At 36.4% G+C, this 17,226-nt stretch overlaps 1 protein-coding gene across 1 annotated transcript; it reads right to left on the bottom strand.

The window, feature by feature from the left end:
* Nucleotides 1-12,530: 12,530 nt before the first annotated feature.
* On the bottom strand, nt 12,531-15,633 carry LOC149949844 (uncharacterized). The gene is made up of 5 exons (XM_090169524.1): nt 14,909-15,633; nt 14,199-14,664; nt 13,718-14,126; nt 12,947-13,660; nt 12,531-12,868 (listed from the first exon to the last, which is right to left on the bottom strand). The coding sequence occupies exons 1-5, from the start codon at nt 15,631-15,633 to the stop codon at nt 12,531-12,533; spliced, it is 2,652 nt and encodes an 883-aa protein (XP_090025650.1).
* Nucleotides 15,634-17,226: the final 1,593 nt, after the last annotated feature.

Here is a 17,226-nt window from a genome sequence, read left to right as displayed (position 1 = left end):
TTAAATCCTGCTCTTAAAAATGACAATTTTTGATTTCTTACCCTTGTGAAAGTAACAGAGGTTTTGGTACTTTTATGGATATTGTCCACACTAACACTTTTATAAAAAAATTTTAAAATAGTTTCAGTACCATACCTCATTGTGGGTATTTATAAAATAATTAGACAAATCCTGCTTATAAAAAGGAGGTTTTTGGTCTTTATCCCTTGTTAAATCAACGGGTTTTACGAAACATTTATGAAACTTTCACAGACTAGCACTTCTATAAATGTTTTTGAAAAATAATTTCTATATCATACCTATATTTCTGACCAATTTCAAACTGATTTTTACTATTAGTAAAATCACTAGTTAAATCCTGCTCTTAAAAATGAGGATTTTTAGTTACTTTCCCTTGTAAAAGTAACTGAGGTTTTGGTACTTTTATGGATATTTGCCACAATAACACTTTTATAAATGTTTTTGAAAAATAATTTCTATATCATACCTCTATTTCTGACCTATTTCAGACTCATTGTGGCTATTTATAAAATAATTAGTCGAATCTTGCTCTTAAAAAGGAGGTTTTTGATCTTCATCCCTTGTTAAATCAACAGGATTTACGAAACATTTATGAAACTTTCACAGACTAGCACTTTTATGGATATTTCTGACACTAAAACTTTTATAAATTTTTTAAAAATCAATTCAGTACAATACTATGGTACTGATTTGATTTTTAAAAAATTATAAAAGTGTTAGCGTGGGAATTACCCATAAACTGTGTTTCGTGATTCGGGCAGTTTCATCGCAAAGAGGCCATTAACCAACTGAAATATTTCAATCAGATTAATTTTCTATTAAGCTATGTAGTAGAAATTACATCTTTGAATGTTCCCACTTAAAAGGTACAACTGGTAAAATGAGTTGGAGTTAGTAATATATTTTAATTAACCCAATGACTGCAAATTTGGCTAAGTGAAAGTGAATTTTTTTACTAAACTTCATATTCTAAGAGACCTATTAAATTTGAAAATTAATTTATATATACAAAGTATCAGGTTTAATAGATAAGAATTTTGATATGTATGAGTAAATAAATTAAAGAGACTTCAACGGTTTTAAATTCACAATATTTTTATTTATAAATATATTACTAACTCTTCAGGGATTTTTACCAGTCTGACGATATAATGGTAAAACTTTGGGACGAAAAACATTTGTGCGCTTAATAGTTAGAAGTTTTACCATTATATCGTCAGACTTGCAAAAATCCCTGAAGAAGGTGGAAGAGTTCCTCCGAAACGTTGGATGTTATAAATAAATATATTGTGAATTTCAAACTGTTTAAGTCTCTTTTAATTACGTTTTTTCACAATGTGCTTCTCTTCACTTCTATGAGTAATTAGATTGGATATAAATCTCTTTGTGTTTGACCACTTGGGCAGTTTATCGCAAAGAGGTCATAAACAAAGAAATATTGTATTAAATATTTTTGTATTTACCAAGTAGTGTTTTTTGTTCGATATAGTGTACTTTACAGCGTACTTCCAACTTTCTTCAAAACCATCAGATATTCAGCCCCGTTCGCTATTGAGCTTACAAAAATTAAATTTTTCCCAATGGTTGGATAATATATTTCATCTATGATTTTTAAGTTAATTTGGTTATGATAGATTATCATATTCAATAATTTTAAGAAGACCATACATCTAATTCCAAGATCTAGGCGCATTTGGTATATGTAATAGTTTACTTAAACATATATTATAGAACGCAATCTGCTTTTGCAATTGTGCAATGGTCTATTTATTATTATTACTACTTTTTGTTATTCTGGCAACACTTAAGCCTAACAATTTGAAGCATGCATGTTTAGGCTTATTGGGGAAATAACCTTGAATGGACCTGTTCATGGATGACTTTTACCCTAAATATTTATTATGAAGATGCTGCACAATAAAGTCGTTAAACTAATTATCTTCACCGTATAATTGAAAAGGTAAAAAGAATGAAATCAACATTCACTCACTCGAAGAAACGCTGCTTTCGCGCGAAAAATATGGCATCGCGCGACTTACTGACGCATCGTTACGATAGTGACGTCATAATTAATTTTTCCGCGAATTTTGTAACTCAATTTTGGGTTGTAAAAACATGTGACCCAAAATTGGTTAACCAAAATTTGAAAAATTGATACAAAAGTTACAATTTTTTTCTGATCACACTTTACAGTTTTCTTGAGTGCAATAAGATACATGATGCATACGGATAAGTGTCCAAATTACTTATATAGTGTGAGCGGGGCTTAACGTACAAATAGGTTTTATTTCTATTAAAAATGTTAATTTGCACACTCCATGTCAGGTTTGAATAAAGGGGTCAAAAGGGGTAATTGTTTCCAGCGCCATTAAACTAAAACGGGAGGGGGATACTTTTAATTTTAAATACAAATTCCAAAATTGAAAATAAAGGTATTTTAACCTCTTTTAAATTACGGAAATGTTTTTGAAGCGAGGTATTATTTAACGCGATATATTTGTGGGCCGGTGGAGTGGTTAGCACTTTCGACTTGCAACAAAAGGAGCCTGGTTCGATCCCAGTATGTGGCACTGGATGAAAACTCGGAACAACTCCAAGTTCTCTCCCCGCTTGTTAAAGGGGTTTTCCCCCGAGCTCTTCGGTTTCCCCTTCTATAAAAACCTGTAGAGGTTAACGGTAATAGTGAGTGTAGGGAGCTGTTAGCTCGCTTGGCATGAAGGGCTCGGCACCACCCTCCTACGCATTGTAACCCGGCCACCTGAATTAAAGGCTTTAAAAGTCGCTTGAGGACTTGGCCCTAAGGTGGTGCCTTGGGTATGAGCCTAGCTGATTATAATTGTTTTGGCCGTGAGAGGCTCAGAGGGGAGCGCGAAATGTTGTTACTTTTTATCAAGTTGCATCGTCGCCATTTATGTCTTTTTTCGGGTTATAGCGACTCAGTGAGGTTATCAGGCAATTGTCTGTCAACCGTGGTAACATTCCCAGTAAGCGACGTTGCAGTTACGTTGTAGTTTGATTAATAATGAACCATGATGCCTCGAATAGGAGAGTTTTGTTAAAAGTCATTAATTATTTAGTTGATTACCGTTTGTCGTAATTTGTAAAAGTAAGTGAACTATAATAATAATTAACAAAGGTTTCCTTTTACTGTTAGAAAGTAGAGCTTTTTTAAGATCGAATTTTCGATTGTTTTTTTGCCTATTTGCTAAATTTGTGATGGCCATTGCGATGAGAAACAAAATACCACTATAATAAAATATTTAAGTACATCCTTTCTTCACGGTGATGCCAAAAAAACTACGAAATATCTTTACTCGGTAGTGGCACCTTGAACTAATAATCTGAAGCAACTTCCGGGAATTTGATGTTCAATTTTGATTAACGTTATTTTAAAGCTTAATGCGTATTTAGCCGCTTTAATTTCACAGATCGAATATTAACTTCAATTATAATTATTTTTTAAACTAATAGCTCCTGTAACTAACCAACAATTACTCTTACGTCGTTAGTTGCGAGGGAAAGGGGGAGTTCAAAAATTTTATTTTTTTGAGTTACGTAATTTGTGAACAGCCATAAGTGGGAAAAACCAAACCCAAGTATTTCAATTAGCTAGCATAAAACTGAGGTAATCCTGACCCTCTATGAATGCAAAAGGAAAAGCAAATTTTTTACAACTAAATGTTACCATTAACTATTGTTAAAGACTGTGGTGCATAATTGTGCGTAATTTGTTCCTTTGATTGGTTAACATGTTAATGTGAAAAGTACAAAGTATTGTGGCTAAGGTAAAGTTACCCCTTTAAAGTTGTTAATTCCTTCCAAACCCTATGGGTGCAAAATGGGGATATTGGGTGTGCATAATGTGTGTTAAACTAAAAAGGAAAATCGTACAATCATAATTTGTATTTAATGTAATATAGGGATTGACTAATTTGTTGAATTTCAGGAGGTCTGGACCGCTGAATTTTCAAGAATTCCTCCTACATAGAAGCTACTATCTTATAAACCGTCTGGACAAAATTGACTAACTTGCTGAAGTGCTGAATTTTTGGACCGGAAAATTTTACTTTATTTTCTTTAATTTTCAAACCGTCTGGACCAAATTGACTAATTTGCTGAAGTGCTGAATTTCTGGACCCGAAAATTTTACTTTCTTTTCAAACCGTCTGGACCAAATTGACTAATTTGCTGAAGTGCTGAATTTCTGGACGGGGAAATGTTACTTTATTTTCGAATAGTTTCTTTAATTTTGAAACCGTCTGGACAAAATTGACTTATTTGCTGAAGTGCTGAATTTCTGGACCCGAAAATTTTACATAATTTTCAAACCATCTGGACAAAATTGACTAGTTTGCTGAAGTGCTGAAATTCAGCACGTCAGCAAATTAGTCAATTTGGTCCAGACGGCTTCAAACTTAAAGAATCTATTCGAAAATAAAGTAAATATTTTCGGTCCAGAAATTCAGAACTTCAGCAAATTAGTCAATTTGGTCTAGACGGTTTGAAAATAAAGTAAAATTTTCCTGTCCAGAAATTCAGCACTTCAGCAAATTAGTCAATTTTGTCCAGATGATATATAAGATAGTAGCTTCTATGTAGGAGGAATCCTTCAAAATTCAGCGATCCAGACGTCCAGAAATTCAACAAATTAGACAATCCCTGTAATATATTAGATTTAAACATTTATCTCATCGTCAACGTATTCACAGATAAACCTTACTCTGTAACACCTCGAATCCGTAGCCGCTTAATTTGTTGACACTTCAATCCGTTTTAGAAAATTCAATATGTGGAAGGATAAGTAAAATGCGAAACTCTCCAATTCGTAGCCATTGTTCACGGATGGATTAGATTTTTTAAAACCCAAATCCGATCAGTGACAGTCTCAGTTTCATTCAACCAAATCCCAACCGTAAAATTGTAATCCGTAACTGACCAATTCATCCAATTTGTCGGTTATATTCATCCGTAATCCTACGGATTATATTTTTTAACAGATTGGATAATTTGAATTTACGGATTGGACGGTTCAGATTGGATCCGAAGAAACCGATCTACGAACGAATTGAATCCGAAGTGTACAGACTACGGACGGATTGGATCCGAAGTCAACGGAGTTGAACGGACCACCCAAATCCGTTCAGTATCGGATTCATCCAATCCAAATCCCATCCGACAAGTTTTAAGAGGGGAAAATCCGTAACCGACCACTCCTTCCAATTATTCCGATACATTCATCCGTAATCCTACGGATTGGATTTTTTACAGATTGGATTATTTTGATTGTCTGATCGGACAGTTCGGATTGAGTTACTTACGGATGCAACGTATACGGATCGTCTCCGACATAAACAGTTCACGGACGGATTGAATTCGAACCGAGTGATCATGGACGGATTGGACTTTTGAAAACAACGATCCGTTCAGGCTCTATTATTGTCAATATTGTTTGCAAATATGACTTTTAGGAAATAAAAAATGGAATATACAATTTAATTGTTGCAGTATGATGATCTGCAAATGCAGCTTCATTACAGTCGTTTGTTAGCCATCAAAATCTATTAATAATATAAGAACTGATTTTGCAGCCAACTTGCAGTCATTTTACAGTTCATATTAAGACTACATTTGTAGGCTATTTCCAGTCAAGTTGCTGAATTCATTATAGCAATTTTTAACTTTTTTTTAAGCCGAATTACAGTCATATTACAGACTTTGTGTTATTGCAGTTAAATATCTGTAATTGTAGCTCGATTACAGTCTCAATCTTTTTTTTTTTTAAATATCAACTGTAATTCCAGACAATTCCATCTACTTTGCAGTTTAGGTTTTGGACTGTAATTAGACTGTACTACAATGCAGTTCATTGCAGACCAGCAGTCATATAAAAGCCCAACTGCAGCCAATATACAGCCATAAGTTTTTTAAGGGGAGAGATACAAAGTATATGTTGGAAAAGATATGATTGGAGAAAAAATCATTTCCATTCCGTTTTCCAAAATTGGTTTCTCCGTTTTGCCTGGAAATCATCAATGTGAGGTTATTGTTTCTTCGCAACGGTTTATTGAGAATTCCTTTTTTTACTTGGTTTTTGTAAGGAAAGTGAGACCTCGTTCTTTATCTCAATCTCGTTATTTTAAATCATTCCAATTTAGATTATTTGAATTATGAAATTATTTATCTACACGATTTAAAATAAAAACGAAGAAAGATCGCTAAGTAACCAATCGGCTGTTCTGTAGACTAAATAGATCAGTTTATTTTTCTTTTTAGCTACTATTTAATTATCAATTAGCCAGAGTTTCAATGTGTTTCTTTATACCGTATCTATTCATAAAACTTAGTAATTGTGTTTATTCGAATCATATCTCCAGGGTGTTTCGGATACGGATGTTGTGAACTCTAGGGCGTGTTCTTTGAGGCCAGATGAGTAGAAAATGTCAAATGGGTTCTACAGTGATTCGTTTCAGAGACATGAGCCCCAAATAATTACCATCTTAAGCAAATAAAATCGTTATTAAGAACGATATTATTCCTTGAAATATATTGTTTTCATTAAATAAGCATTTGTTTTTTATTAATGAAACGATCAACTTATTAACAATGGCAAAAAATTGATTAGTGAACTGTTAGAGGGATGTTTTGTTATATAATGATTTAAGTTATACCAACCTAATTTAAATGACTTAACTAATAACATTAATAAGATTTAAAGATACAATTAACAACAATTTCAGGAATTGTTCAAAATGACCACCACACACCCGAAAACATGCATGGGTCCGTCGAATAAACTCTGCCAAAAATGCCTGGCGTGTTTCGAATTGTCTCGTTTCGTACTTCCGTCTTGTACCCAAAAAAAGGCGAAATTGGGGAAAACGGGAGACAAATATTTAAATTAGATATTTAAAAAATGGCTAATTAACATGGTAGCAATGAATGGGTTACTGTTGTTGAAGGGAAAGGGCTTAGGTCGGCGTTTGCCTTTGCAGACCCCGATTTGTAAGTTCCGTCCCCTCGGTATTTAGTGAGGGGAATAGTGAAAACGGTTACAAAAGACACTGCTGCCTAAAATGAAAGTATGTAATTTTACAAACTCAATTACCTTTGTCCCTTACTAGAGCCCCATCCACACTATCCAACTTTAGTCAGCTGACAATTTGAAAGATTATTGTCGGACGATTAAGGCGGGTAATGTAAACGTGATAGTTGGATAGTGTGAAATTGACAGTTGGATAGTGTGAACGTGACAGTTGGATAGTGTGAACGTGACAGTTGGATAGTGTGAACGTGACAGTTGGATAGTGTGACCGTGACAGTTGGATAGTGTGAATGCAAAATAAGACATGCAGACTTATCCCCCTGATTTAGTCAGCTGACTTAAGTTGGGTAGTCAGAATGAGGCTTAAAACAATTTGGAACTAACGTTACGTTTCTTCAGACTTTGCTAAGTACCTTAAAACCGAAGGATATCCATCTCACAATGGATATTTGGTGTTTAAGGCAACGCCAGTCCGTGATTGGCGTGAGAATACAATTTATTGATTTTAGTTGGACACTTATAATTAATTTGCAGAGGTAAAACAATGATTTGGCTCAAAATATGTTCTTTTTCACAGACAATCATTACAATAACCTGAGGCGTAAAAACATTTCGGAAGTATCAACTTGTTATTTTTCATGACTTATTATTTCAGTGACAAAATGAACGATTTTGAACATACCAACTCCATTAAAGGTTTTCGAGTTAGCTCTACAACTTACTCATTGAAACTTTTCGTCTGCCACCTAGCGTTCAAAAACTACAAGTTCTAAAACCATGAAATATTTTAAGATTTTTCTGAAATTCACAAATAACAACGATCTCCACCGAGAGAGTACATACTGAAAATTTCACATTTCTAGAAGGTAAAGTGTTTGAGAAAAATCCCTGGGCCGATTTTTATGTTTTATACTTTGTTTTCTAATTATTGAAATACATTTAAATTTAAAGATGTAATTACATATATGAACTATGTTACATAACATTAATTGTTAACAATAGGAGGACGTTTAGTCTACCAGCCGCCCAGACCGAGAGATGCCTGGTTGCCAGATATATTTTTGATATTTACCCATAAGTGTCTCTGCACCATGGTACCACCTACATGTTATTATATGAACTACATAATATTATATACACTTTATATAACACTACCTTCCTTTTTAAAATGTTCAAATGCTAAATCTTAGGTATAAATTTTAATGGTGGTCTTCGCGCACGGTTCGATCTTCGCGGTTAAGTATTTGCATTTGAATGTGCGTTGTCTTTAGATGTGCGAGTTGTAATTTCAGGCATTTGCTTGCTGTGTTGAGGTGTTCCGTTTATATTTTGCGCTGGTAAGATTTTTTGAGAATTATCAGGAGTCACAGGTGAAGATTGTCTTGTTGGTCGTATAAGTGGCATTGACGATCTGCCAGTTGGCGTTGTTGGCACTGGAGAGTGATATAAACTATGATAACGCCTGGTTACTGGTGGTATATGAACCAGGGCCGTCTTTACATACTGTTGGGCCCCTGGCACTTTTAATTTTGGGGGCCCCCTCGAGTGGCGTAAAAATGGGGTGGGGGTTTAATGTACCCCCTTAATTTTTAGGAATAGCGCCAGCCCTCCCCGTTGAATAGTAAAAAGTGGTGGGGGTCGCTAAATTCACCTTCTAAACTGCACCCCCTAAATCTAGAACTTTCCTAAAATATTCGCCTCTAGGAACGTTCGGTGTATACAGTGATTTTAGTATCACGTGGCATAACGTCACCTATGCTTTTTCCCATAGAGAAAAAATCCCGCACAAAATGGCGGCCATAGCCAAAGCTACGAATAAAATATATTCGTATATTATATACTCTATAAAATAAAACAACATCTTCTAAAACAACTTATCTATAATTTTTTACAATAAAAATATGTTTAGTAATATTTATCTCGGTCACTTTATCTGATTTTACTTCTTTAAAGATGTAACAGAAGTTTTCAAATTAATCAGCCTAAGCTCCAGAGAAGGGGCAAATGTGTTTAAGATATTCCCAATATCACTTCTAACTTGGTGCCGAATTTTCGTTATAGAAAATTTTCTGTACTCCGAATTTTCCCACCGGCTAATAATTTACAGCAAATTTTCCAACATCGAGCTTACCTATAGCTAGCCCTAGACCCCATTATATGAAATACAGTTTAATTAAACGCAGGCGGCAGACAATGAGACTGAAACTATGGCATAGGCCTAACAAGCAAAAAAGTCGGCCAAGCACCTAGGAATTGAAATAAATGACTGTAGAAAAGTTAAAAACAAAAATAATTCTTATAAACTTTTATATTTAAAAATTAATTACCATTCATAAACGCATCGGAGAAAAACAATTATTCCATAGTGCTCAAACTATGTAAAAATATTTGTGTGTGATAGCAGACGTTACTGACTTAAGTTATTACCATTGAATTGGGAATAATACTGACAACTCAATGGTTATTACATTCTTTTGGAAGTTTATAAAAACAAACTCTCGAAATCCCACGACCACACAAATCGGTTCCATAATCAGAGTGGGAAATAAGGCGGTCGCAGTGGGCAAATGACCAGTTTAAAAATTGCCCGGACCAGTTTATTCATTAAATCGGAGGGGGTTAGTGGTTCACTGGACCACTTAATAAATCCGAGGTAAATATTTTGAAATTGGTAGGTCCAAATGTTATATTATTAGTCTTTGGATTTGAAGGTCTGTGTAACGGCGGCTGCGGCATGTTAGTACATTCCAATTCGAATTAACTAGGGCTGTGCGAGTAGTGGTTTTAGGCATTCGAGTCGGGTATCTAGTACAACATGTTTTTCATAGAGTATTCGAGTCGAGTAATATTGAAGTGGGATATAAAAGACTAGTATACTAGCCGACTAGCCTAATTATAGTAATTAAAAGTAAAATAACAATATATATTTTTTTAAATTATTAATGTACCGTCTGTCCGTATATTGCCTAGGAAGTTAAGACTCCTAAGTTCTAACGCCAGCCGACATCCGAAACTAAAACTCAATAATATATATTGAAGAAAAACCGCGCAGGCGCAGTACGTATTAGAAACCGTGATCTATCCCCAAGTTCATTCTAGGTAGTTGTTGTTTCTACGTCTTGTAGGTACCGTTTATTATTTTCACCCCAATAAGTTGCAAAAACCATCTTTGAACTTACAGCAGCTTAATCGTGTTATCAGGTACCCGACTATGCAATTTTTGGTACTCGATAGTCGACGAGTATTTTCCAATTACTTATTTGAGGTCCAGTTCGAGTACTAGACTTCAAAAAATGCCGAGTAATCGATTATGTTCGAGTACTCGCACAGCCCTAGAATTCAAGCTATTAAAAACGGTTAAGAGTTAAAACACGTTCACTGGTCGTGGCCCAGTTAATATATTCTACGCCAGGTGGGTCACTGCTCCACTTTCAAAAAAATCCTTATTTCCCACCCTGTCCATAATGCTATTAAACTTACTTAGAGAAACGTTTCAGTTGAACAGCTAATTCATATCATTTCGGCCTACTAATATATAAAAATAGGCTGTGTCCGAAAAACTGTTAGTGATGGAAAACAAATTATCGAGGGTAGAAATCAGCTTGGACTAAAAATACGGCAACGTTGTCCGCCCGTCGTCATAAAACGTCTGAGTGAAATACAAAAATAGGGTGAAGACTTAAGGTTTTAAATTCTTTTGGAAGATTATAAAAACCAATTCTTGAAATCCCACGACCACACAAATCGGTTCGATAATGCTATTAAAATTACTTAGAGAAAACTTTCAGTTGAACAGCTAATAGGCCCTTCAATAAAACATCTTCAAGGAAATCGCCAAGAAGTAATGTTTTCCGAGAGCCTGGACCCGAAAGATATTGTTTATATAGTGCTTGTTGAAATAATGGAAACTTTTCACCTGTATGGTATGCAACAAGTGTTTCCTTTTAGCCAGCCTAAGCCAGCTAGCTTTTTGTATACATATTAGGGCTTAGGAAAAACCCGATATGCTGTTTACAGGTGAAAAGATTTCATTATTTCAACAAGCACCAAATAAACAGTATCTTTCAGATCCTGGCTCTCGGATATATTACTTCTTGGCAATTTCCTTGAAGAGGTTTTATTGAAGTGCCCATTCAAACCACTATGGCACTCCAATATATAAAAAGACTGTGTCCGAAAAACTGTTGGTGATGGAAAACAAATTATCGAGGGTAGAAATCAGCTTAGACTAAAAATGCGGCGACATTGTCCGCCCCTCGTAATAAAACGTCTGAGTTAAATATCAATTTAAAAGATAAATTTTTAATATTGAATGGTTTTGTATTAGGCCTGAGGGGCCCCTCTTGAACTCGGGGCCCTGGGCCAGGGCCCAACGGGCCCAATGGGAAAGACGGCACTGATATGAACTTCTGTATTTGGTGGTAACGATGCATGTTCATGTGGTATATTTGTCTCTATACGTTTACGTGATTGGTTTAAATGGCGTCTCACTGTTCCTTCCGGGGTTTGAACCAAAACGTCATATTCCCTTCTTGTTTAATAATTTGACCTTGAAACCACGAATTATTTGGTCCAAAGTTATTTGCGTATACATTATCACCCCGTTTGGAAGGAAACCGCGTGTGAACTTTGGTGTGTTTTAAGTGAGGTGAGTCTCGGATTGCATAGATCCAATTTTGTCCTTATTTTTCGTCCAAGCATTAATTTCGCAGGAGAATAACCAGTTGAATTAGGAGTTCTACGGTAGTTAATAAGTATACGAGACATGCGTAGTGGCAATGGGTCGTTCTTAAATTTTTCTAAACCTCTTGCCAATATATCCAATTCTTCTGAAGGTTCACCGCTGATTTTACGAAGAGTAGTTTTTACAATGCGCACCGACCTCTCGGCTTGGCCATTCGACTGCGGGTGGTACGGCGCTGTGGTCAAATGTGTTATTCCATTATCTTTCGTGAATTTTTCAAAGGCGTGGCTCGTAAAACACGCACCATTATCTGATACCAACGTTGGCATAATTCCATATCGTGCCATGTGACCTCGTAGGACGTCGATAACTACCGCGGTTGTTGTGTTTGTTGTAATTGCTACTTCGATCCATTTGGAATAAGCGTCTACTATCACCAGGAGATATTTGCCTTCAACCGGGCCAGCAAAATCGATATGGACACGGTGCCACGGTCCGGAAGGTTTTGGCCACGCGGAAAATTGTTTAGGCGGCATAACGGCATGGTTATTGCAAATGGAACACTGTTGGGAAACCGTAGTAATATCACTGTCGATGCCGGGCCACCAAATCGATTGTCGAGCGGTTGCTTTCATGGCAACAATACCTTGGTGTGTTCCATGAAGTTCAGATAAAAATATTGGTCTTAGGGACGTCGGTATTACCACTTTGTTTCCCACCAATAAGGTGTCTTGAAGAATTGATAGTTCATGACGACGATAGTAAAATCGCTGTAAAGCCATGTCATATTTTACTGTGTGGCCAACCATGACGTAAGTGTCGAATAACTTGAGTTAGGATCGGGTCTGATGAGGTTGCATTCTGTATTTGTGACATGGTAACTGGGCCCTGGTTTACAGTATTGATCAAAAATACATGGTCGCTAGGCAATGGTGGTTCATTCATTTGTGTAGGCAAGGGCAGTCTACTCAATGGGTCAGCATTGTAGTGAAGAGATCCTTTCTTATGTTTGATGGTATAATCGTAAGCAGATAACATAAGTGCCCACCTCTGCAATCGTGCAGCTGTAACGGGCGGTATAGGTTTGTTCTCAGAAAAAATCGTCACCAAAGGTTGATGATCTGTTATCAAAGTGAATTTGCGTCCCAATAAGTATTATTTATACTTCATTACTCCTTATATCAATGATAAGGCTTCACGTTCTATTTGTGGATAATTTCTTTCCGCTTGGCTTAAAGTTCTCGAGGCAAACGCTATAGGGTACTCTTGACCATTGATAACGTGCGAAATAACGGCTCCTATGCCTACAGGTGAGGCGTCACAAGCCAACACGACTGGTTTTGATTGGTCAAAATGGACTAATAAACTAGCCTCGCTGATAGATCTTTTTGCTTTCTGAAAGGTTTCTTCGTGTACAGGGTTCCATATCCATGGCTGTGATTTGATTAACAGAGAATAAAGTGGCTCCAATAGGGTTGCATTATTTGGTAGGAACTTGGTATAATAATTAAGCAAGCCTAAAAAGGATCGTAACTGCTCAATTGAAGTAGGAGATGGGACGTCTTCTATTGCTTTGAGTTTTCCTACTTGAGGGCGTAAACCTTTAGAGTCCAAACGGTGACCCAAAAACTCTATTTCTGTCTTTAAAAATTGGCATTTCTCCTTGTTTAATTTGAGTCCAGCTTCTTTTAAAGTAGAAAGAACTTCATCCACAATGTTCAAAAGGTCTTCAGTAGAAGTACCTCCCAATAAAATGTCATCTTGAAATTTAGAAATATGTCTTTGATCACGAAATAACGTTTCCATTTGCCTTTGGAAAATTGCAGATGCGGATGAAATACCATACGGCAAGCGGTTAAACTCATATAGACCTTTAGTGGTGTTTATAACTGTCAATTTCTTGGATTCATCATCTAAACTTAATTGACTGTAGGCTTATCTTAAATCTAGTATTGAAAATATTACACTGCCTGCTAATTTTGCAAAAATGTCTTCTGCCCTAGGCAAAGGATATTTCTCTACGTTGATAACCTTGTTTGCCGTCAACTTGTAATCACCACAAAGTCTCACGCGCCCGGCAGGTTTCATAACGGGGACTATGGGTGCGGCGTATTCAGAATGTGGGACGGTAGTCATGATAGTATTTGCCTCTAATCTTGATAATTCATTTTCGACTAGGTCTTTCATAGCATATGGTATAGGCCGTTGTTTGAAAAAACGAGGTTGAGCGTCTCGTTTCACATATAAATGCACCTTGACGTCTTTAAGGCATCCGGGTCCTGGACTGAATATGGTATCATGTTTATGTAAAATGGCTTCAATGTTTGCGGCAGGTTTGTTCGTTATAGATACATTGAATATATTTGGTGTGGGACTTATCTGTTGGAGAATATGCAAATTAGAGAAAATCCATGCCCGACCACATAGGTTAGGGCCAGGTCCTTTAAATACGAGTAGTGGCAAGTTTGAGGTCTGCTTGTTGAATTTCACTTTTACTATAGTTTGTCCTAATATTTCCACTGGATGTCCGGTGAATGATGATAAACCATCAGCTAGAGGTTGCAATTGCGAAATGTTACGTATGGATTTCATTTGGGTTAGTGATATCATGGAATGTCCTGATCCAGTATCTAATTCCATGTCAACTGGCGTATCATTAATTACACACTGAATGATAATGGGCTTCGGTGGTTTGCCGTGTGTATCTTGGATTGCGGCATTAATGTGAAACAAACCATATTTAAGGTCATCTGTAGGTTCTTGTGAAATTCCCGATTGTGGTGGTAACATATTTTCAGTGATTTGACAAGTTTGAAATTGATTAAAATGTTCGTATTCATCCTGATAATTTTCGAACTCACTCTGATAACTGGAATCATCGCTCGGACTATCATTAGAAATGTGATGAGAATGTCCTCTATAAAAGGTATTTCCAGTATTACGACGTTGACTAAAATTGTTGTGCTGGTTTAAGTTGCCACGTTGAGAAAAGGTATTTTGCTTATTAGCATAGCTGCAGGGAAAATAATTTCTATGCTGATGAAAATTTCCTTTGACTAAAACTACCCCGGGGAAAATAATTTCCACGGTGTATCCATTTTCCATCTGTGCATGCTCCTTTTGTGTGTTCAACTTTGTTACATTTGTAACATATTTCAGACTTGAATGGGCACTTCCATTCTTCATGACTTGTGACTAAGCAACGAATACAAGGTTTAAAATTGTTGCACCCCTGGCCAGATTGATTCTTTATTTGCTCTTGATTACTATAGGTAGGTTTATGCGAACGGTGAGTAACGGCTAACTTGTGTATTGTTGAATTGTCAATAGGCCCTTTAATAACTGTAGCGTCTTTCATAGCTGACTCTAGCGCCTGTGCTAAGGTTACTGCTCTATCTAAAGTAAATTCTTCCTCGAATAATCTATGTGGAATTTTATCATCATTAATGCCACATATAAACTTATCTCGCGATGCATCTTCCAAAAATGCCCCAAAGTTGCAATGTTCAGACATCTGTCGTAACGCCGCCAAATATTGAGCAACGCTTTCTCCTTGCTTTTGGTCCCTTTTGTAAAATTTTGATATCTGTATTATTTGTCTGGGTTTTGGGCTAAAATGATTTGCAAGGGCTTCTACTAGATGAGTATATGATTTTTCACTAGGTTTATCAGGTGCTACAAGGTTACGTAGCAAGGCATAGGTGTTTTTGCCCAGAACTGATACCAATATGGCACGCTTCATCACTTGAACTTCTGCGTTTCTTGCGGGATCTTCCAAATCTTTTATTATACATGCCAAAAAATGCTGATACAATCTTTCCTGATAAAGGGTCCATGGCTCCGTTGTCGGATCAAATTCATCAAAATGATGTTGTTTGGTTGTCATACTTTCTAAATTACAAGTTACTTTAAAGTTTTTATATTACGCCTGTTGACTAAGGCTTAAGGTTTCATCGGATTATTTTGCTTTCTAATATACTTGTTTTATACTATCCCATCTCCGTCGCCATTGTTATGTTTTATACTTTGTTTTCTAATTATTGAAATACATTTATATTTAAAGATTTAATTACATATATGAACTATGTAACATAACATTTCTCTCGCGCTACAGCGGCCATCTCATTCGTTGACGTTTCTGTGTTAACCTATGAGCAAAATATGTGTATGATGTCAGCGCCCCTAGCGGATTATTATTTTTAGTATAGTTTTTACATTCAAGACAATATAACCACCGAGCGTGGCGCTGACCTCCTACACATTATAGTACATTTTATAGGGGGAAAATCCTTGCTCGCGGAATTTCGACGAATGTGTTGGCCGTAGTAGCCACAGATATAGGAAACGTATATAAAGGTCAAGATAAAATATTTCAAAGGGAGTGAATACGAAGGCGACAGCTAGCAGAAACGCGTAATTTCTGCAGGCTATAATTATAACGCGCTATCTATCGGTAAGAAAGCTCGTGCTATCGTCGCGAGAGCCATTGTCTCCTGCTTAAAAATTATACTAAAAGTCACCAACAGATGGTGTCTAAAGACTTCCGCCTGCGGAAAGGTCAAGCACTTAGTACTAAAATGCTAAGAGAGCTCGCGCTCTTGGTCACGTGCCTTCCTCGGTGTCTGCTAGGTGTCAATTCCGTATTTTATGTTAGGCTTAGACGCCCCGAAATTTATCTAGACCTTTATATACATTTCTTATATCTATGGTAGTAGCGCGAACAGCGCATGATCAAATAGTCGAAGACATTTTGGATTTGGATGTCAATCCTTTGTAGATTAGAAAGCGTTGTGTGGCGCATTCAATACAACTAGTAGTGAATTCGTCGATTAAAAGCTGCCCAATCGTGAAGGAAATGGTAGATTGCGTAAGCGATTAGGTGATCTTTTTACAAAGGTCACCCAAATGGACGGAAGCTTTCAAAAGCCGATCGCCCGAAAAAAAAGATGTTAAAAGCAACGGCGGTGTTCAATGGAACTCAGTGTATTTGGCCATGGAGCGTTGGCGGAGGTATAATGCTTACCAAAGTGGATTTTTTTTTAGTTGGCTAGACGCAAAGCACGTGCTATGCAAACCGGCAACTTCCAGTGAAAGACGAAATAATCTAAAACCTATGTACAGCCGTTTAAGCGAATAATAACGCTTTTCTGATGTGAAAACTAGTATTGACTTGCACGTGCCGTTTGCTCTCCGGCGACGATAAGTTGTCGTTATAATATTTTGTCATATTGTTTATAGGATGGAATGCTGAAAGCGTTACGAGAAAGTATTTTGGAAGCTAGAGAAGGCAAGAAATGTAAACAATCTATAGAGATCCCTTCCACGAGGCACTATGCAGTATTTAGAGATATTTCCTCTTTTGAGGTCGTTGCAGGTGGTGTAGCGTATACCAGACTGATCACACACGGAAATAAACTTCTTAACACTTAATTAAAATTGATATATACAATTTTTTACATGACGATTTAGAAACGGTACA

The sequence above is a fragment of the Leiobunum rupestre genome, chromosome 3 (assembly GCF_980474605.1).
Source record: "Leiobunum rupestre chromosome 3, qqLeiRupe1.1.hap1, whole genome shotgun sequence".
Classification (NCBI taxonomy): Eukaryota; Metazoa; Arthropoda; class Arachnida; order Opiliones; family Sclerosomatidae; genus Leiobunum; species Leiobunum rupestre.
This window is presented reverse-complemented; position numbering and strand designations above follow the sequence as displayed.